This window comes from Rhinoraja longicauda, chromosome 28 (genome assembly GCF_053455715.1).
Source record: "Rhinoraja longicauda isolate Sanriku21f chromosome 28, sRhiLon1.1, whole genome shotgun sequence".
In the NCBI taxonomy this organism is placed as follows: domain Eukaryota; kingdom Metazoa; phylum Chordata; class Chondrichthyes; order Rajiformes; family Arhynchobatidae; genus Rhinoraja; species Rhinoraja longicauda.
In genome coordinates, this window is record NC_135980.1 from 18,454,095 (window position 1) to 18,475,456 (window position 21,362).

Here is a 21,362-nt window from a genome sequence, read left to right on the forward strand (position 1 = left end):
TTCTTGCATTAAAAGTCCTGCGTGGTCTCAACCCTTCCCAGCTCTGCACCCCTCCAATTCTAGCCCTGTGCAAACCTAACATTAAATCCCTCTCTTCATGAGGGCAGCAACGTCAGTTTCCTGGGGTTCTGAGCTATGGAATTCCCACCTTTCATTCTCCCCCCCCCCACCCACCCTGCTTCAAACCTATCCAGAATTTTGTCGTCTTCCCCAAACCGTTGAATTTGCAGAAGGCACTAAAATAATCTGACAATCAGTCTTTTAAAAGTCAATTTAACACCAAAAGCATTAATAGGCTCAATGATCTTGAGGGCATATTTTTGCAGGATTAATACAATTTGTTCCCATCAAGAGTTTAAAAAAATGGGTAGAAGTCAGACATTGCACCATTTTTAGGAATCAGGGTGAAAGGCACCTTTGTGAACACAAAGAAAGAAACTAGAGTGTTTATAAAAACATCCCTGAGAGCCAAGGCTGCCAAGCTGCGACTGTGGAAAGCCAAACACTCACTTTGCTTCATTGTACCTTCCTTGAAAGAAGGACAGGAGGCCCCGGATGTAGAAGGCAGCTGCTCGGAGACAGTGGGAACTGGAAGACGGAAGAGAGAGACAAAATGTTACTTCAAACTTTAACACAACTGTATTTGATGAGCACAAAATAATAGCAGAGCCAATAGGAGCCAAATAATATTTTCCACTCCCCTCCTCATTAAACACTTTACAATGTAGTCAAGATATCTTCTGATTACCAAGGTTGCTGTTGAATTACATTAATGTCCACACAAACTACTTATTGAGTGATTTACCCATGCATTTCCATGCAGACAATGGCAGTGCCACTGCAGTGCCAGACCACAGGAAGCCATGCGAGCTCAGCAGCTGGTGGGGGTGGATCAAGGTTTGCTACTGTGCCCAAGGAGTGGCTACCACCAGGTACCAGCTGGCACACTATCCGTTCCTCTGTGCACACGCACAATCACAGCATATCTGTATGATCAAGCTCATGGAAGCAACTGCAACTGAGCCACCCAGCAGGATTAAGTTGGAACATATATACTTTGTGAGGTGAGGATCTTAATGTACGATGGGTTATCTTATGAGGAGCATTTAGTCATAGCAACATACAGGCTCTTCAGCCTAACCTGTCTATAACCAAGAGGCCCTATTCTAAGCTAGTCCCATTGTCTCACATTTTGCCAAAATCCCTCAACGCTTCCTATCCATGCACCTGTCCAAATGTCTTTTAAATGTTGTTATTGTACCTGCCTCTCCTCCTTCCTCTGGCAGCTCGTCCCATATACCCACCACCCTCTGATGCATGCCTATACTTAGTAAGTTGACTGACACTTGCTTCCAATCATCTCGTACAAACAAGAACAAGGTATAGAAGCAGTGCATCAAGAACCAAAGATAAGTTTGACCTTGGGTTCAGCCCTAAAGTGGGGTAAAGTAGATTACAATAGTGTAACACAGAAGCTGCAAGAATAGGATTGGGATCAGCTGTTTGAGGGGAGAACAACATTGGTATTAGTACAGCAGAGCCAGAGACACTGATGCTTCCCTTACCTGACTGGGAAGTTGTGATCTGGGTTTATTCTTTCCAGCAGATTGTACAGCTATAATGAATAGGAACTTGTTACTGTAGCATAACATTGAAACAAACGCCCAGACTAAATAATTTCTATAGTGAACTTATGACCATGCAGTTTCTGTTATCAAGCACCAAGGTGCAGGGTGGATAAGGACACAAGCACTAAGTAAAAGGCGAATACAAAAATGTTTGTAATATACATTACCGGCCATTCCACACACAGAACATTTTGCTACACAAGGTAAACCATCAATTCCCAGTGCAATACTAACTTGTTACAACACCTTTAATCCATACAATTGTGTATCTTCCGATTCACAATTTGTTGGCAAGGATATGGACATGATGGGAACAACCAAGCACAAGGGAGACTCCGCTCAACTGTTCCCAAAAGGCACATTAAACCCAAGCCCCTATTGTGGCAAATGTTAAGATTGAAACCATTAATGGTCAACAAGGTTGCTCACAGCAGGTTCAGAACATGCACTTGGACTAGGTCAGAAACAATCCCCACCTCCCAGGATATGGCAACCTAGGATTCTGCTGCAGGAAATATAAAACTGGGTCAGAATCAAAAGCAAGGTCTGCTATGAGGTTATGTTAGAAGGATAGACATCAGCCCTCTTACCTCCTGATGTCTGTTGCCCTCTCTAATGTAGACACTGGCCAGGTTTGTGACTATGAATGCCCACAATTCCTGATGCGTTGTCAGCTGAAATAAGAGCAGATTTAGAAAAAATTATCTCATTCATCATCATAAAACCAGAATGCCTCAATATTTTTTAAGGCATTGAAACAGTTCAATTCCATTGATATGAAGGATAATGTGGCTGTCAATTAATAGGGAAAGGTCATAAGAAAAGTACTCTGTAAAGACATCCAACGAATTTCTTCACTGTATTTATAGCTACTACTCCTAATTACTCCAGTCCAATCACGAGAGGTTATATTGTGCATGTTAGATTATGCTAGAATACAGGACCAAACATTAAAAAAGTTCAGTCTATTAAAATTACCAGCCCAACTCTTGCCTATGCTAGTGGATATACTGGGACAGAATCTGCCCGTGGAATAACTGGGCAATGACGGAAAGTAGTTATGGAACATAACTGAGGTAGCCATTTGACTGGGAGCACGTACCTACAGACCTACAAAAGGTTGTAGTCCAATTGATCTAGTTTAGGAAAAGTTCAATAGTTTGCACAGTGCGTGGGTCATTGTGATAATGATATTACACTCAATCAAATCACCACTAAGTAATCAGCAATACAAACAGCATCTGAATTACATCAAACCAACTCTACAGGCATCACTCATTCACTTAACTGCCCGTGTCAGAAAGAGGAAAGACCCATGTAGGTTGGAAACCCTTCAATTCCAATATTCAAAACAACACAAAATATGGAAATGACACAGAGAACCCATTTTGGTATCAAAGCCTTGACTGTGAAGTGCCTTTAGAAGGGAGGCCCAAACAATGGTCTGTGATTCCAATGTTAACTTGGTCCTAAAGGTTTGGCTTTATGCTTCCTTCTGTCCCATATCTTTTCATTTTCTTATAGCCCAAAAGTCCATCATTCTGTTTTCAATGATTGTAATGAATGAGCATGCTTGTTAATCAAATTTGAATCTACTTCTCTGGAAGGGAAGTGTCTCTCCTACTTACAGGTTGAGACAGCTTTGGTGAGGTTCAATAAACCTGGTTTCCAAGTAAAATTTCAGAAAATGCAATAGAAATGGACACAAAAAGTAAATCTTTAAAATAATAAACTTAATTGATTTGAATTAAATTGTAAACTTCAAATCATGCAGCAGAAAAATACATTTGTTGGGTCCTGCTGTGAAAATGAAGGACCTAACTCTAACCCTAATGCCATTACTAGCAATGGGAATGGGTCAGAGAAAGATTCACTGCACTGTGGGTTAGATTCACAGCATGTGCCCACACTTCCCTGTGAACTAGGAAGACACATAAAGCTATCCAAAGCATTTCATATACAATTTTTTTTTAATGTACAAAATGTAGCAGCAAATATACATATCACAAGCTCCCACACAATGCAAAAATACTAAATTCATCTGCTTTAAAAAAAAATGATAGCCCAAAAAGGAGAATGAGGGAATTCAGCTAATTTTCAAAAAATGGCAGAATTTTTTTAAACATCTGAATGAAACAGCAGACGTGGAAAATGTCCTGTGCAATCAGTCCTCTGTCTGGATTTGTGACAATACTGTGAAGTGACAACGTTTATAGTCATGGAAAAAGATTCAGGAAAAATCTTACCCGAAGTGCTGTTGTGAACTGTGCCTCAGCATTGTCCATACAGTTTATGGAGATGCAATACAAACCCTGCAGGAGGAGAACACATGGTTACGATAGGCAATCACAATGGCAATTGTTTGTTGCCAACAATATTTATCCTTCACAAACTACCATAGGAGATAGAGTCTCACAGTAATGGGGTATGAGCTAATTTGTCAGTATGAGCTAATTTGTCACTGTAATAAAACTAAGATTCTATTGTGACTGCACTCACATCCATGAAAACAGGAATGGTTATAGAAATAACAACTGCTGATGTATGAGAATTCATTTGATCAGAGTAAATGCACAGCTCCATCTAATCTCTGCTCACGAGATGCAGCGAGTCTCCAGAATACAATGTCCTACAAGGCCATGGTCAGTGGCTCCTGAGAACACTGATCTCGATGGGGATATTCCATTGAAGCTCCAGCAGACCTCCCATGATCTGATCCGTTTTCCAAGGGACCAAAGCTACCCGCCATATTTCTGCCCACATTGAATGGATCTTGTTCGAAGGCACCACAGAGACAAGTCAAAGTTTAACAATATACAGTGCTATTGGCCTAGATGATTTCTTCCTCCTGATGACAACTGATAACCTAGAAGGCTACGAGTTGGCAAACCTCATCGACTGACCGAATGTGGAAATCGAACTGATTTTAATTCAGAATCCCCACGTTAACTAGCATGAGGCATGGATATCCCAGTGTGTGTTGCTGTGGAAGAGGGTAAATGATGGAGACTAATAAATAAGGAGAAAAAAACCCACTGGAGAAACTCAGCGGGTCAAGCAGCATCTGTGGAGGCAAAGGAATGTCGACATTTCAGGTCACCACAGCACAGTCCTGATGCAGGGTCTCAACCCAAGATGTCTACCATCCTTTTGTCTCCACAGATGTTGCTTGACCTGCTGAGTTCCTCCAGCCGTCTGCTTTTGCACCAGATTTCAGCATCTGCAGTCTCTTGTGTATTCTGATAAATAACAGGACCCTTATTGATTCGCCAGCCATTGCACTGTTTTTTAAAAACTTACCAGTAGTGTGTGAAGCTGGGCTGCATGGTTGGAAAATAACCTGGGAGATTGCTGACATAGTTGGCAGACCTGAGAAATCTGACAAGACATAAAATTGCAAGTACAATAAACACATGTTAAAATATACATCCAACCAGGAAATTAAAATTGGCTGAATGTTATTTGCCTGAAGTGAGGAAGAGAAAAATATATTTAAAAACTCTGGGTAAAGGGGTGTGATTGGCTGAAAAACTGCCAGATAAAGCAAGATACTAGCTAAACTGAGGCGCACCTGAAAGATTGTGCATGGGTTAATCAAGCTGATAGAACTATGCTGTTTAGAGCCTCTTATCCAACATTATATTTGTTTATGTTTATTATTGTCACACGTACCAAGGTACAGTGAAAAGCTTTTATTTGCATGCTATCCAAACAAATCAGATAATACTGTACAAGTACAATCAAGCCAAACTCAAGTACAATAGGCAGAGCAAAGGGAAAGATACAGAGTGCAGATTATAGTTTCTCAGCATTGGAGCATACACTTTACCTCTAGCATCCGGACTCTCAGCTGCTGAGACGTGGAGCTCTGTATTTTCCTCCCTAACCCTCCATTTTGTTCTTTCATCAAAACACGCCGTAAAAACCAAGCTTGTGGACATCTTCATGACTCACTGTGCAAGATGTCAATATTTGGATGTTTTGCTGCATTGCAGTCAGTATAGAAATTCAGGATGAAATGCTGGTACCCAAAAAAGAACCGGATCCAACTGACCGGGTAAGATGTGAACTCAAGCACCAGAGGCCAAAGTCTAACCTTTGCCTAACCCAACACGATGCTTAAAAGACATCTGGACAGGTACACAGATAGGAAAGGGTTAGGAGGGATATAGGCCAAATGTGGCAGGTGGGACTAGTGTAGATGAGGCATCTTGGTCAGCATGGGCAAGTTGGCTGCAGGGCCTATTTCCATTCTGTATGACTCTACGAACACATCATTGTTCTGCAATGTATTTTCTGATGCTATCCAGGGTGCGACAAAGAATACAAACCTCTTGGAGAGCTGTGGCTTTGTGGCCTGTTACAAGTCGACACATGATGATATGTTCCAGTAACATGACTTGAAATGATGAGAGGATTGGGCTGCTGTCCAGCACTAAACAAAGAGAGAGAGAGAATGATGTCATACATTGACAATGTAAACAATAAACACATTTACAACCAAACTAATTAACAAATGTTTTAAGAAATCCTTTGAGAATTTAGTCTCAAACGGCAATTGTGTTTTTGAATCATGTCCAATAAGGCTGGATGATTCCCAAGTGTACAAGTGACAGATCTGTCTTTTCCAGCACTGTATCCCAATATTATCCAATGCACCAATAGCTTCCACTGTACCAAGATATTATAAAACCACATACAAACCCACTTGCAGTGTACCTTGATGTAGTACCTATGTTACCGTTTAAGAGCCATCCCCAATACAGTAGACACAAAATGCCGGAGTAACTCAGCGGGTCAGGCAGCATCTCAGGAGAGAAGGAATGGGTGACGTTTCATCAGTCTGAAGAAGGGTCTCGACCCGAAACGTCACCCATTCCTTCTCTCCCGAGATGCTGCCTGACCCGCTGAGTTACTCCAGCATTTTGTGTCTACCTTCAATTTGAACCAGCATCTGCAGTTATTTTCCTCCCCAATACAGTATGTGTTACATAGCATCACACCTGTCCCCACTAGAACTGTCTCCATGTTATGCAGTCACACCAGTCCCCATCACTACTGTACTTGGGTGTTATACAGTGACAGACCCGTTCCCACTACTATACCCCAATATTACAGTGTCAGATGTGTTCCCATCAGTACTATACCCGTGTGTCAAACAGCGACAGACCCGTCTCCACCAATACTATATGCTACTTGGTATCGAAACAGCTCAGGGCAGGGATAGAATCCAAATTGAAATAGAGATTGTAAATAATCCAGACACCCAACAACTGTCAAAGTCCAACAGAACTCACAAACAAATGTGCAGTTGTAGGAGCTTACTTTTTAATTTCTCTAACTGCATGAGTGCTTTATCTGTGTATTTCTGGGCTTTCTCCAAGTATCCAGCTTGCATGGAGTGCATCACAGTCACCTGCAACACAAGAACCTCAGCATTATTTACATGCACTTCACCCTAACATTGTGCACAGAGCCCGCAGCTATGCAAGCTCGGCCAAATAGAACCAAAGGTGCTGCACCTTCATTGATGTTGTGCTAACTTAAGATGATTGGAGTAAATTACATTACTGAAGGAAGAAGGGGCAGTGTTACGGTCAGATGTTGGATGTAACCAATTTTCTCAGTGTCCCCTCATCAAAAATTAATGAATCTATACCCAACAAACACAGAGCAGAAAACAGTACAGCACAAGAACAAATCCTTCACACCACCATGACGAATTCCATCCACCTGCACATGGTCTATATCCCTACATTCACTGTTTGTTCCCATGTGCCCATCCAACTGCCTCTTAAATGTTATTGTATCTGTTTCCAGGCACCTATGACTGTATAAAAACAAACTTGCCCCACACATCTCATTTAAACTTTCCCCCTCTCACCTCAAACATATGTCCTCTGGTAAGGACATTTTCACTCTGGGGAAAAAGACTATCTACCCTATTTATTCATCTCACAATTTCTTTGCACTCCCATCAGGTTGTCCCTCAGCTTCTGATGGTTTACAGAAAACAACCCAAGTTTGCCCAACCTCTCTTCATAGCTAATCCAGGTTACATCTTGGTGAACAACTTCTGTTCTCTCTCCAAAGCCTCCACATTCTTTGTGTAATGCAACAGCCAGAACTACGCAAAATACTCTAAATGATCTAACTAAAGTTTTCTACAGCCGCAACATAACTTCCCAACCTTTATACTCAATGTCCCGACTGATAATGACTCGCACACCATCTTCCTTCTTCACCACCCTATCTACATGTGTTGCAACTTTCAGGGTAAGACATGACCGCCCCCATAAAATACAATTTGCACTGGGCTTTGCATTGCCCTGAAAGGGCCAAGAAAGAGCTGACAAGTTCAAGGGATCATGTACTGGCAAAGTAGTTCCTAACCACCATTTCAATTCCCCAGCTTTGCATTCCAGTGTGGGAGACTCTTGGACAGGTTCAGGAGAGTTCCCTCCCCAGATTTTGGTTGGAGCCTTCCTCCCATAAAGACAAACAGAGTGTATACGAGCACCAAATCTTACCCACCTCCATCAGACCAGAGTCCCAACATCTGGCTGTTTCTATTAAAGTGAACTACGACAGAAAAGTTTAATTCTAATTTTCGATGAGAAAGAAAGCATCTACTCATGAAGTCCAGCAGTGTAACTCTCACCAGTTTCTCATAGTGCCAGAGAAGATCTGAGACAGCATCATTTCAAGGGAGACAAGCACGTTTCAGGAACTTACTTTTTTTTTTGAAGTGATGGAACTATTTTAATATTTTAATATCAATAATGAGAGCACAGCACATTTTAAAAAAAACCAGGTTTTGCATCATCATGAACGTGGATTCATTGGGTTTGAGTGTTCTCTGGGATTTACGATCAGATGGTCATGGCTTCAGTCTGAAGAAGGATCTCGACCCGAAACGTCACCCATTCCTCTCTCCGAGATGCTGCCTGACCTGCTGAGTTACTCCAGCATTTTGTGATACCTTCGAGATGGACATGGCTAATCAGTTCAAAGCCAGCTTCCCCATGAGCAAGTCCTTACTGTCTACCTGTGGAAGGTGGGGTATTGGGCAGGAGAGCAGAGATCGGCTCTGAGGAAATTCTGGGCCTTCATCTCCTAGTGTTACAGTATATTTCTGTCCACTAGGCGGCAAAAGTTACTCATGCAGTTTCATCTTGCATCAACATTTCCCTTCAGGCACAAGATGACCGGTATTTAAAGTTAACATGACAGGACTTTGGCACAGCCTCACAATCTCATTCAGACAGCTAGCATGGGAAGAAGTAAACTAGATCAAATGAGGATTCTCCACCGGCTATTGCAATTAGAACATATTGAAGCTAATCGGTTCTCTTGATGGATTGTTGGATAGGGAGAAATCCTTAGATCGAGACACACCTGTATTTTCTAGAGTATGGAAGTATACTGTACAATCTCAGAGAGATGCAGTAAAATTTTAAAGAAAACATTAATGGTGAGAAATTACAGCGTTTAGAAGTGGAGAGCAGTCATACAAGAGAGGGATGATGCACAAGAGCATTGAGAGGAGTGGAAATTTGTTTACCCGAAGGGCTAAACTAAACTAAAAGGGCTCTGAAACACTTGAATTCTTATCACAGAGAACTGCGGATGTTAGTACTGGTGAGCATATTTAAAACTAAGATCAAGAAATGTCTGGACATCGATTAAGTGAAGGAGATGTGGGAATCAGGCAGGTTTGAAGTGTTGAGGTAGAGGATCAGCTATGATATTCCTGAAGGAGGGGCAGACTGGCGGGACGAGTAGCCAACTCCCACTCCCCATTTCTCATGTTCTGGAGCAGCCTACAGGAAGAGATCTGCACGCTCGACATGTAATGAAGTGTAGCATCTTTGTTGATGCCAATGGTGTGATTTTACCCTCTACCTGAACAAGGGTTTCATTCTCCAGTACACCTCCCTCATCTTAATAAAAACAGGGATTAATAGTTCTCCAGGGGCCTTGATACTCCTACATCCATTATCCACTTTCTAAACAAATACTATTCTGTGCAATGCCTGGGGATATTTTCCTATATTAGAAGCAAGGTGTAAGCTGCTTTGAAAATGTGCCCTGAGCCAACAATTATTACTGTTTAACAGTGATGCAGAGATAGGGGGACATCATATTCAAACCCTCGCCCCACTCTCAGGATCATCTTCTTCCCCTGTCTGAGGCCATGGTGGAACTGTAGATCCAATGCCAAAGACTGAACGACACACTCAGGTTGGTAGCCGGTGACCATCTAGTGCTATTTGAGAGATGAATATTGACCAAAGCTTCCTGCTATTTCTTGAAATGGAGCCAGTCTTGTGTATTTACTTGACAAGGCACTTGGTACTGCGAATAACATTTCATTGTGGCACCTCTAATACTGCAACGCCGGGGTTCCTGTGCTCCAGAAAGGGCTTCACGACCTGACCTAGAGGCATACTCTCAATACAATGAAAGCTACCATTGTTTTAAAGCAGCTACAAGTGAATTATCTTGCCTGGTCAAAGATGTTAATAGCCTGGACAGATTTAACTGTATTTATGGAAGGAACATCATATTTGACTTAGAAGATGAAATATGTGGAACTCCACCCACCTTGGTAGTAAAAATAGAAAGTACCATTTTTAAATGGGGATGGGAGCTGGAGCAGAGAGACAGAGGGGTGTAAAATGAGGGTAGAAGCAACAGGTAGCAAGGTGAAAAGTAAAAGTGGCAGGCAGACAAATCCAGGGCAAAAATCAAAAAGGGCCACTTTTCAACATAATCGTACAAGGGGTAAGAGAGTTGTAAAAACAAGCCTGAAGGCTTTGTGTCTCAATGCAAGGAGTATACGTAATAAGGTGGATGAATTAAATGTGGAGATAGTTATTAATGATTATGATATAGTTGGGATTACGGAGACATGGCTCCAGGGTGACCAAGGCTGGGAGCTCAACATCCAGGGATATTCTATATTCAGGCAGGATAGACAGAAAGGAAAAGGAGGTGGGGTAGCATTACTGGTTAGAGAGGAGATTAAAGCAGTGGAAAGGAAGGACATTAGCTTGGAGGAAGTGGAATCGATATGGGTAGAGCTACGAAACACTAAGGGGCAGAAAACGCTAGTGGGAGTTGTGTACAGGCCACCTAACAGCAGTAGGGAGGTTGGGGATGGCATCAAGCAGGAAATTAGAAATGCATGCACTAAAGGCGCAGCAGTTATAATGGGTGACTTCAATCTACATATAGATTGGGTGAACCAAACTGGCAGGGGTGCTGAGGAAGAGGATTTCTTGGAATGTTTGAGAGATGGTTTTCTAAACCAACATGTCGAGGAACCAACGAGAGAACAGGCCATTCTAGACTGGGTATTGAGTAATGAGGAAGGGTTAGTTAGCAGTCTTGTTGTGCGAGGCCCCTTGGGCAAGAGTGATCATAATATGGTAGAGTTCTTCATTAGGATGGAGAGTGACAAAGTCGATACAGAAACAAGTGTTCTGAACTTAAAGAAAGGTAACTTTGAGGGTATGAGGCGTGAATTGTCCAAGATAGACTGGCGATTGATGCTGAAAGGGTTGACGGTGGACATGCAATGGAAGGCATTTAAAGGTCGCATGGATGAACTACAACAAGTGTTCATCCCAGTTTGGCAAAAGAACAAACCAGGAAAGGTAGTGCATCCGTGGCTAACAAGGGAAATCAAGGATAGTATTAAAACAAAAGATGAAGCATACAGATTAGCCAGAAAAAGTAGCATACCAGAGGACTGGGAGAAATTCAGAGTCCAGCAGAGGAGGACAAAGGGCTTAATTAGGAAAGGGAAAATAGATTATGAGGGAAAACTGGCAAGGAACATAAAAACAGACTGCAAAAGCTTTTATAGATATGTCAAGAGAAAAAGATTAGTTAAGGCAAATGTAGGTCCCTTGCAGTCGGAAACAGGTGAATTGATCATAGGGAACAAGGAGATGGCAGACCAATTGAACAAATACTTTGGTTCTGTCTTCACTAAGGAAGACATAAACCGTCTGCCGGAAATAGCGGGGGACCGGGGGTCTAAAGAGATGGAGGAACTGAGGGAAATCCAGGTTAGTCGGGAAGTGGTGTTAGGTAAATTAAATGGATTAAAGGCAGATAAATCCCCAGGGCCAGATAGGCTGCATCCCAGAGTGCTTAAGGAAGTAGCCTCAGAAATAGTGGATGCATTAGTGATAATTTTTCAAAACTCTTTAGATTCTGGAGTAGTTCCTGAGGACTGGAGGGTAGCTAATGTAACCCCACTTTTTAAAAAGGGAGGGAGAGAGAAAACGGGGAATTATAGACCAGTTAGCCTAACATCGGTAGTGGGGAAAATGCTAGAGTCAGTTATTAAAGATGTGATAGCATTACATTTGGAAAGTGGTGAAATCATCGGACAAAATCAGCATGGATTTACCAAAGGCAAATCATGTCTGACGAATCTTATAGAATTTTTCGAGGATGTAACTAGTAGAGTGGATAAGGGAGAACCAGTCAATGTGTTATATCTGGACTTTCAGAAGGCCTTCGACAAGGTCCCACATAGGAGATTGGTGTACAAACTTAAAGCACACGGTATTGAGGGTTCAGTGTTGAGGCGGATAGAAAATTGGTTGGCGGACAGGAAGCAAAGAGTAGGAATAAACTGGTCCTTTTCGGAATGGCAGGCAGTGACTAGTGGGGTACCGCAAGGCTCAGTGCTGGGACCTCAGTTATTTACAGTGTATATTAATGATTTGGACGAGGGAATTGAATGCAACATCTCTAAGTTTGCGGATGACACGAAGCTGGGTGGCAGTGTTAGCTGCGAGGAGGATGCTAGGAGGCTGCAGAGTGACTTGGATAGATTAGGCGAGTGGGCAAATGCATGGCAGATGCAATATAATGTGGATAAATGTGAGGTTATCCACTTTGGCGGTAAGAACAGGAAAGCAGAGTATTACCTGAATGGTGACCGATTGGGAGAAGGGGAGATGCAACGTGACCTGGGTGTCATGGTGCACCAGTCATTGAAAGCAAGCATGCAGGTGCAGCAGGCAGTGAAGAAAGCGAATGGTATGTTGGCATTCATAGCAAGAGGATTTGAGTTTAGGAGCAGGGAGGTTCTGCTGCAGTTGTACAGGGCCTTGGTGAGACCGCACCTGGAGTACTGTGTGCAGTTTTGGTCTCCTAACCTGAGGAAAGACGTTCTTGCCTTAGAGGGAGTACAGAGAAGGTTCACCAGATTGATCCCTGGGATGGCGGGACTTACATATGAGGAAAGACTAGATAGACTGGGCTTGTACTCGCTGGAATTTAGAAGACTGAGGGGGGATCTTATAGAAACATATAAAATTCTTAAGGGGTTGGAGAGGCTAGATGCGGGAAGATTGTTCCCGATGTTGGGGGAGTCCAGAACCAGGGGTCACAGCTTAAGGATAAGGGGGAAGTCTTTTAGGACCGAGATGAGAAAACATTTCTTCACACAGAGAGTGGTGAGTCTGTGGAATTCTCTGCCACAGAAGGTAGTTGAGGCCAGTTCATTGGCTATATTTAAGAGGGAGTTAGATGTGGCCCTTTTTGCTAAAGGGATCAGGGGGTATGGAGAGAAGGCAGGTACAGGCTACTGAGCTGAATGATCAGCCATGATCATATTGAATGGCGGTGCAGGCTCGAAGGGCTGAATGGCCTACTCCTGCACCTATGTTCTATGTTCCTATGTTTCTATGAATTAGTATACAGGTACCTGGATGTTCTTATATACAAATCACTCAGTATTAACAAATAGGCACAGCAAAACAATTTGAAGGGCAAATATTATGCAGATGCAAATGATAGAGCAAATCATCTTACTGGAATGGTGAAACCGCTGGAAAACTATTTGCATGCCTGGTCCCTCTATCTAAAGAAAGGATGTGACAGAAGAATTGGTCTGATGAACCCACCTACATTGAGAACCCAATGTTCATCAGATTTCTGGGTAGATGGCAGATTTGTCAAGAGGAGATTGCAGAGTGGGCCAAATATCTAAATTATGTCTGTAAGAATGAGGCATAATCTCATTGAAATAGAGAAAATATTTACCAGATTTAACAGGGTAGATACATGTTAAATCCGGGCTGAAGAGTCTAAAAATCAGGGTTACAATCTCAAACTAAGCCATTACAGGATGAGATGAAAACAAAAAATCTTCACTTTTTTTCCCGAATGGGATGTGACGTGTGGTAGCACAACCCATTAAGACAGAGAACAATATATTTGTAATGTTAAGAGAATCAAGTGATGCCGCTTGGTGTCAGAAGGTGGCAGTCAGCCAGGGCCTCATTAAATGGAGGTGGAGTGAAGACATTGATGGCTGACTGCTTCTCTTCTCACTAACTCAACACCCCAGAAGAATGTAGTACGAAATACTTCCATACCAGATAGACCAGGACACACATATGCTCCTTGGGTAGCCAGTGAAAGAGGTCCGCAGGATTACTGGGCAAGATCTCGTCGTCGTGTAGCGTGGAGATGGTTTGAATGCACTGCTGCAACTGTTTCAGGCAGGGCTTCACGCTTTTGACCTGAAGATGAGTACACATTGACTGTTATTTTAAAATACTTTTGTTTGTCAAAAATGCTGGGGATCTCAAACTAATACATTTTACTTTATGGAAGTATCATACAGTATTCAGTTGCATACTTAATCAAGCAATTATACGTAAGGCTGCAATCACATCCAACTAGTTTCAGTGCTCCGTTGTGCAAATCATGCAAGTCTACAATGCTGCTACAAGATGCACATGCCAGGAACCAACAACCGTAGCACTCCACCTGAAACAGTATAATGTGGGTGGGTGTAGATCAATTTGCTTTGCTCACCTGCCCTGCATCCAGGTAGTGTGTGACTTGTAGTACCAGAAAGAAGACACGTAGAGACTCTTTCTGTATGGGGTTACCCTGCCAGTTCTCTACAATCTGGCCGCACAGAGTCAACAGAGGATGAACCTCTTGCAGTTTTCGTTCCATCAACAGCAGCTGGGGACCAACGGGGAACATACCATTTAAAAATCACAGCTGCAACTTGAACAATCAGAGATTATCCCAACACTCCCGCTCCTCACGCCATTATTGCCGTCACCCTGTAATTTATTCTCTCTCACATGCTAATCAACTCCCCTATGGTGCTTTTGCCTCTTAACTGAATTAAGGGTTAATCACAGTTGTCAATTAACGTACCAGACTAATGTTGAAAGAAAATGGAACACCCAGCAGAAATCCATATGATCACAGGAAGAAGATGCAAACTCCACACAGGTAGCACCCAAGATCCTGGAGTTATGGCTGTTTCACTACCAGTGTACAAGCCACTATACAGTCAGTGCTAATATTCTGCCCTGATCAGTTCAAGTCCTACTTGACGACCATTATGGCATTTAATTCCATTCATTATAAATTTTCCTTCATTTCTTTATGTCCCAAAACGTTCTCTGCTGCAATTAAGGTTTCGCACAAGTCCCATTACCGTCCATTTGACCATTATTCACACACAGACCTAGACAGAGTCACCAGAAAAGCAAGGTGATACAACTGCCAAGATCCTGCTCTATCTTTCACTTGCACACTGTGGAAGTGACCAAGGGCTATCAATAATCATTCCAGTCCATTTGGACTAACTACATCAGATTTATCTCAGAGAAAAAAATACATCCAGGAGATGAAGAAAGGGAACCAGTGTAATGAAGAAGCTTGGGTGTATGGGTGAAAGGAACTCAATGTGAATTACAATGTGGGCAACAGAACTGCAAATGACACAAAGCTTACAGTAGAAAGACAGAAGCAAGCTGGTTGTGAATTAGGAGAGTGATGTTTATAGATATCTCTGATGTGGATAGAGTTTCAATTGTAAAGAGGCTGAAGCAGAGATACAATTGGACAGCTGCTGAGCTGATGCAGATGCATGTGGATGGGACTGCAACTCAGCATCAAATCAATAACTTGACTGGTCTGGGCAATTACACAAAATTTCCAGGGGTATAGAGTCCATGGCAAGGGAACAGAGTTAATAACAAGACTAGACAATGGATTCCATGATACCACTCTGGAAGGAAATTTTGGGTCATTCAGCACGGTGGACTGAATGAGAAACTATGCACAGGCTGAGAGGATTGGAAATGAAGTACAACAAGGGTTGGGCTCTACAATGATGGGCATACCAGTTACAATATTTAGAGCAGAGAAAATAGTACTAATAAAGTCAATAACTAATTATCTAAATTAAAAACACTTACCATGCCTTTGCTTAAGAGGAAGAGTGCTCTGCAAGAGAGGTTTAGATTTCTAATTAGATATTCAGTTCAGTAATAAACATGCAAAAAATTAATCTAGACTAGAAATTGAAGGACAAATTCATCATGATTTTCCAGAATCCTATTTCAGAGACTTAATCGGAGAGTCCAGGGTGAAGTCTCAGAATGGTGCAAGGGTTTGCTCCTATTTTTAGGCTGCTGATTTTCAGACAAGCTGTTACATCAAGACTTTACCTGGTCTGACCAAAAAGATACTCCACTCACCAATGTCAAGGACTATTCTTTACTTCTTTTTGGGGATCTGAACTTTGTTGGCAAGCTCAGCATTTATTGCAAATCCCCAATTACTCTCGAATGAGTTGTCATTCCAGTGGTCATTAAAGAATTAACCACATAAAATGGGTATGGAGTACTACACTAGCCAGAAAAGGATAACAGATGACATTGACGACTGCATCGGTGCTACCTCACGCACCCATGCAGAACTCATGGACTTATTAACTTCACCACCAATTCCATCTTGCACTCAAATTCACTTGGACCACCACTGACACCTCCCTCCTCTTTCTTGACCTCACCGTCTCCATCATAGGAGATAGACTATCGACTGACGTCTATTACAAACCCACTGACTCCCACAACTATCTCGACCACTTCTTCCCACGCTGCTTCCTGCAAAGACTATATCCCCGACTCCCAATTCCTCTGTCTACGCAGCAAGATGAGGTGTTCCATACCAGGACAGTGGAGATGTCCTCATTCTTTAGGAAATATGGACGAGGCCCTCACACGTGTCTCCTTGGAACGCTAATATCCAATCTCTTCAAAAAAGGGATTTTTTTAAATTGCAAAATTGTGGATTAGCTTATTTTTTTCCCATCTGTGGATCTAAATCCCAGAGATGAGAGTCTTACCGTGTATATTCAGATCCCACTACCCTGGCATACTCAGCTCCAACTCCCAAGAGATCACACGCCGAGACCAAATCTTTCTCTAATGTGTGCAATTGCTGCCAGAAATAGAAACAAAAAGAGAAATAAAGGGTCACTTCACATTCTTATAAAATACAGAAAGACTGAAGATCAGCTTCATCCATTAGGAGTCAACAAGCAACAAGGAATGTCGTCGATGGGGCAGCTGGAAGCCACCACCATATCATCTCAACAAGTATGGTCTAGAAACTGTCTATCAGCGGGTCAGTGATCATTAATTGGGTGATTTCTCTCAACAATTATGAAATACTAAAGTCAAATGTGAACTTTCCCAATAACGTCCTCATTCATAGGCTTCTGGCAAATTTCAAAGACCATCTCATTTATGTAACTCTCTTCTTCAATAAACCTACTGGCCTGTTTCCAAACCTTTGCAATTACTTCTGTCACTAATGAGCGTAAAACTGTTATACTCATTTATCAATTTCCCACATTTCAAATGCAAATGGTTTTGCAGCCAGTCCCTGTTTAATCCCTTGCACTATTTTGGAAAATCTTAGTCTGGAAAGATCTGGCTGAACTTCAGGCTGCTGATCTCTGAATGCTTACTGTGAGGGAAGAAATTGTTCAGTCTCTCCTGATTTAGTTGCTCAGCTAACTGCCAGTGAGACCACTAGTTCATTGTAGACATAAAGGACTGCTGATGCTGGTTTACAAAAAAAAAAGACAAAGTGATGGAGTAACTCAGCAGGTCAGGCAGCATCTCTGGAGAATGTGTCCTCCAGAGATGCTGCCTAACCCGCTGAGTCACTCCAGCACTGTGTGTCCTTTTTTTTTTTACTAGTTCTGTGTACTCCTCTACAGAGGAGAGATTGAGCCTGGCTGCCAGAGGTGTCATCTTTCTCAATGAGAAGACCAAGACTTTGCTTTCCCTTTTGAAGTGGCTGGCAAAGGCTCCATGGTAGTATTTCAAAGAATAGGGTGTCCCTGTGTCACCTGGTGTTCAAACAAAAAAATCAGTTAAAATAAAACCAGATCACTTTTCACTCTGGTTTGTGGGAATATTAGTTTCTATTTTTTTCCACCTTTATTATATTTAATTGGATGTAATTTACTAAGAGTATCCTGAAATCAGAAATGATCCGTCATCAGAGAAGAGAATGTCTCAGGCAAGAGAATGAAGAGAGCACCTAGAAAAATACTTACTAATCAGTGCTTGGGAACAATACTACACCAGACTACTACACCAGACACTGAGTGCCATCACAATTAAATTGACAATACATTTCCTTATGAAAATTTAACCAAGATTTGACTTTTAGATCCATAATTGGGCTGTGAGGAACAGCCACAAACAGTGAGAACAAAGGTTCACACTTTTGGTAGCTGTATCTTTGGAAAATAATGCAGAATTCATGAAGTCACAAGCTCTGGATTAGGTAAGTAAAGAGGCAAACCTACAAACTTCTGATCAAAATGTCGTCAGGCTGCCCATGGACACTGAGTTAGAGAAGGTCTTAGTTCAACACTTGAAACCCCCATTAACCACAAAAGAACCAAAGATACTTACTGCAAGCTGAAAGAGTAGTCGACAATGCCAGTAAGGCGTTTGCTGAGAGATCTGGATTGCTTTCCGTAAAAGTGGTTTTGCTGAATCAACCAGATTCTGAAAGACAAACAGTATCATTGCTTTAAATAAACTTGTGAAACATACAAGAATACAGTCCAGCAGAGACACAATTAGCAGAGGCATGCCACCAGACGTGAAACAGATGGAGTAATTATAATGCACAATGGCTGTAACAAAACTTCCCAGTGACAGAGTAAGCTTGAAATTAATGCTTCTCTTTCCTCCAATTTCAAAAAGTTAAAGAACGATTCAATCAGTTTTTAAGACATTTATGAAAAATGATGAGGTACAAGGAGAAACTATTCCTCCTGGTTGGGAAGTCTTGGAACATGATATAAATAAGAGCCAGGATTAATGGCATGAAATACTTCCACATGTGGTCAGAGGCACAATCAAAATTTGGAACCCTGATCCACAAACTTCAATTGCTTAGTCATTGAGAGATATAGCATGGAAACATACTCTTCAACGCCAAGTCTGCAGCAACCAATCATTTACACTAATCCTACAATAATCATATTTTTTATTCTTCCCACATTCTCTTCAACTCCCTCCAGATTCTACCATACACCTACACACAGTGGGCAATTTACAACCGTTAGTAAACCTACCAATATGCACAACTTTAAGATGTGGGAGGAAACCGGAGCACCAGGAGGAACCCCAAGCAGTCACAGGAAGAACATGCAAACTCTACACAGACACCAGAGCTCAGGATTGACCTCGGTGTATGATGCTAAGACAGCAGCTCCACTAGTTGCACAAACTCTGCATTTGGTCTGACAACCTTTTATTCAAAGGGCACAATGAACACAAAAGGTAGTCAAATGGATTACAGTACATATCAGTCAAGATTAGACTTCACAGGTTGAATGGCCTACTCCAACATTCCCAGAGGAATATTCCCACTCTTTTGTTGCAGTCTCACATTATTTTCTCAGCTGTTCAAAGGCTGAGTGCTTCTCAAACTCCAGTTTGACTGCCCTACCTGCAGTAAAATCCATATTCACTACACTGTCTCCTACACCGACATGTTCTTTCCCAGGGTCTCAAGCAATTGAAACCATGGTTCCTTCTAATTGTAGCTTTCAAAATTCTGGTACTAAAGGCTCTCGAGGCAATTTAGCTTTGGGTTCTGCACCTTGTAGCCTGTCACAACCTCTCCAGGTGAGATACTACTCTGCCCTCTCTTGCTTCAATCCCGTCATCTCTCCCAAAACAAAGCTTCCCTCTGACTCCAGGTCGGACATCCCCATGTGACTTAAAATTTCTTTATGTATCTTTGCATGCCTTATGGATTTGTATCGATTGGTATGGGATTACAGCAGTCAAAGAGACTGAATTTCTCTTGTTTGCAAAAATGTATGCCATCTTACTACCTGTTCATTTAATCGCATTCCAAGGAACCATAAGACAATTAATTCAAAATAAAGATCCACACTGTATAAAAATGGCTGCTCTGAGTACTAAATCCACTAACTTCCAGTTAGGAAGAACAATAAGCCCAGAGAAACTGTTGGTAAGCAAATGCTTCACGCTGCTTGCACTGGGATTTTTAAATAGTACTGTTCCTTCCTGGCTTCTGAATCGCGTCCAAGTTCTGACTGCCAATTAAAATTACACAGAGCCCTGCAGGACTGAGGAAACACTTTTAACGAGCAACAGGCCAACAGATAGACAGATCGGAGAAAGCCATTCACAGAAATATCAGGAAAGGATTCAAAATAAAGGCAGCCCAACCAGAGAGATAAAAGATGATGAGATTTTAAATCAATTAAGAGGCAGGACTGAAGCCAGAAGGGAAGGTTTATAAGTATCAGAGCACTGATGGAAGGCAGACATTGCTTTGCCGTTCCACAATGTGTCATTTAAATAGATCGTTCCTGTGAAAAATATAGGGAAATAGGCTATTTTGGCCAGGCTGAGCGCCCTATATTTTTCACCCTAAAGAACATTGCCTCTTTCTGTCCACTTTCCATTGCCTCCTTTTCCTTCATTTACCAATGCAACCTAACATCAATCTATCTATCTATATTTTACTAAAACTTTCAGTGTGTGTGTGTGTGCGCGCGCGTGTGTGTGTATATTTTAAGTTATTCACTTTCTAAACTTTAAAAATCACCTTTTTAAAGTTAAAAAAATCACTTTTCCATTTCCCATGGCCGTCAGCAGCATTCGATGCCACAATGGGACCCCGTCCGAGTGATGGGAGTGGCAGCCAATGGGAGGTGGGGGGGGAGGCCCCTCCCGTTTCCACCTTTCCTGCTTGTCAGCCGCGTTCGACATCACAATGTGACCCGCCCGAGTGACGGCCAATGAGGGGTGGGGGGCTGCTGAGCCGACAAGCTGAAACTTTAATAAATGCGCTCCCCCCCCCCACCGCGAGCCCTTCACGGCGTGCCCCGCGCCTGACCTTCCTCCCGTGGTGCAGCGCGGCGGCAGAGGGGGTCTGCGGATCATCAGCTGGGGATGGTTGCCAGGCCCGCGGCCAGCAGCAGGAGAGCTCTCCTCACCCGCCCCCCCCCCTCCCATCACTCGTGCGGATCCCGCACCCGTCCGAGCGGCAACCCTTCCCCATTCGTATGCGGCAGCCATTCCTACATAATACCTACGTAAGATGGCCGCCGCATCTGGGCGTGCCCAGTTATGGGTGGGTTACAGCTTGGATGGGGGCGGGACACGCACGAGTGACGGGAGTGGCGGTCAATGGGGGGGCAAGGAGACCTCTCCTGCTGCTAGCCGCAAGAGAGGTTTGCACGGAGGGTTGCCAGGCCCGCAGGGGCAGGGGGGGATGGAGTGGGTCAGTGGGGGGAAGAGGGGATAAGGGGGATTGAGTGGGGGGGGGGGTTGAGGGTGCTGCACCAATACAGGAGAGGCTTTGAGTCCAGGGCTC

The 21,362-nt window shown here is 42.7% G+C and overlaps 1 protein-coding gene across 1 annotated transcript in view; it reads right to left on the minus strand.

Annotated features, from left to right (window-relative positions):
- mau2 (MAU2 sister chromatid cohesion factor) overlaps nt 1–21,362 on the minus strand; it is a 52,400-nt gene that overhangs the window by 15,794 nt on the left and 15,244 nt on the right. The window contains exons 4-15 of the mRNA XM_078423578.1: nt 18,410–18,505; nt 16,822–16,916; nt 15,890–15,917; nt 14,481–14,636; nt 14,036–14,182; nt 6,954–7,044; nt 5,960–6,063; nt 4,929–5,006; nt 3,875–3,940; nt 2,219–2,302; nt 1,566–1,615; nt 511–588 (exon numbers count right to left, since the gene is read on the minus strand). Coding sequence (XP_078279704.1) covers nt 511–588; nt 1,566–1,615; nt 2,219–2,302; nt 3,875–3,940; nt 4,929–5,006; nt 5,960–6,063; nt 6,954–7,044; nt 14,036–14,182; nt 14,481–14,636; nt 15,890–15,917; nt 16,822–16,916; nt 18,410–18,505 — 1,073 coding nt within the window. The remainder of the gene's footprint in view (nt 1–510; nt 589–1,565; nt 1,616–2,218; nt 2,303–3,874; nt 3,941–4,928; nt 5,007–5,959; nt 6,064–6,953; nt 7,045–14,035; nt 14,183–14,480; nt 14,637–15,889; nt 15,918–16,821; nt 16,917–18,409; nt 18,506–21,362) is intronic.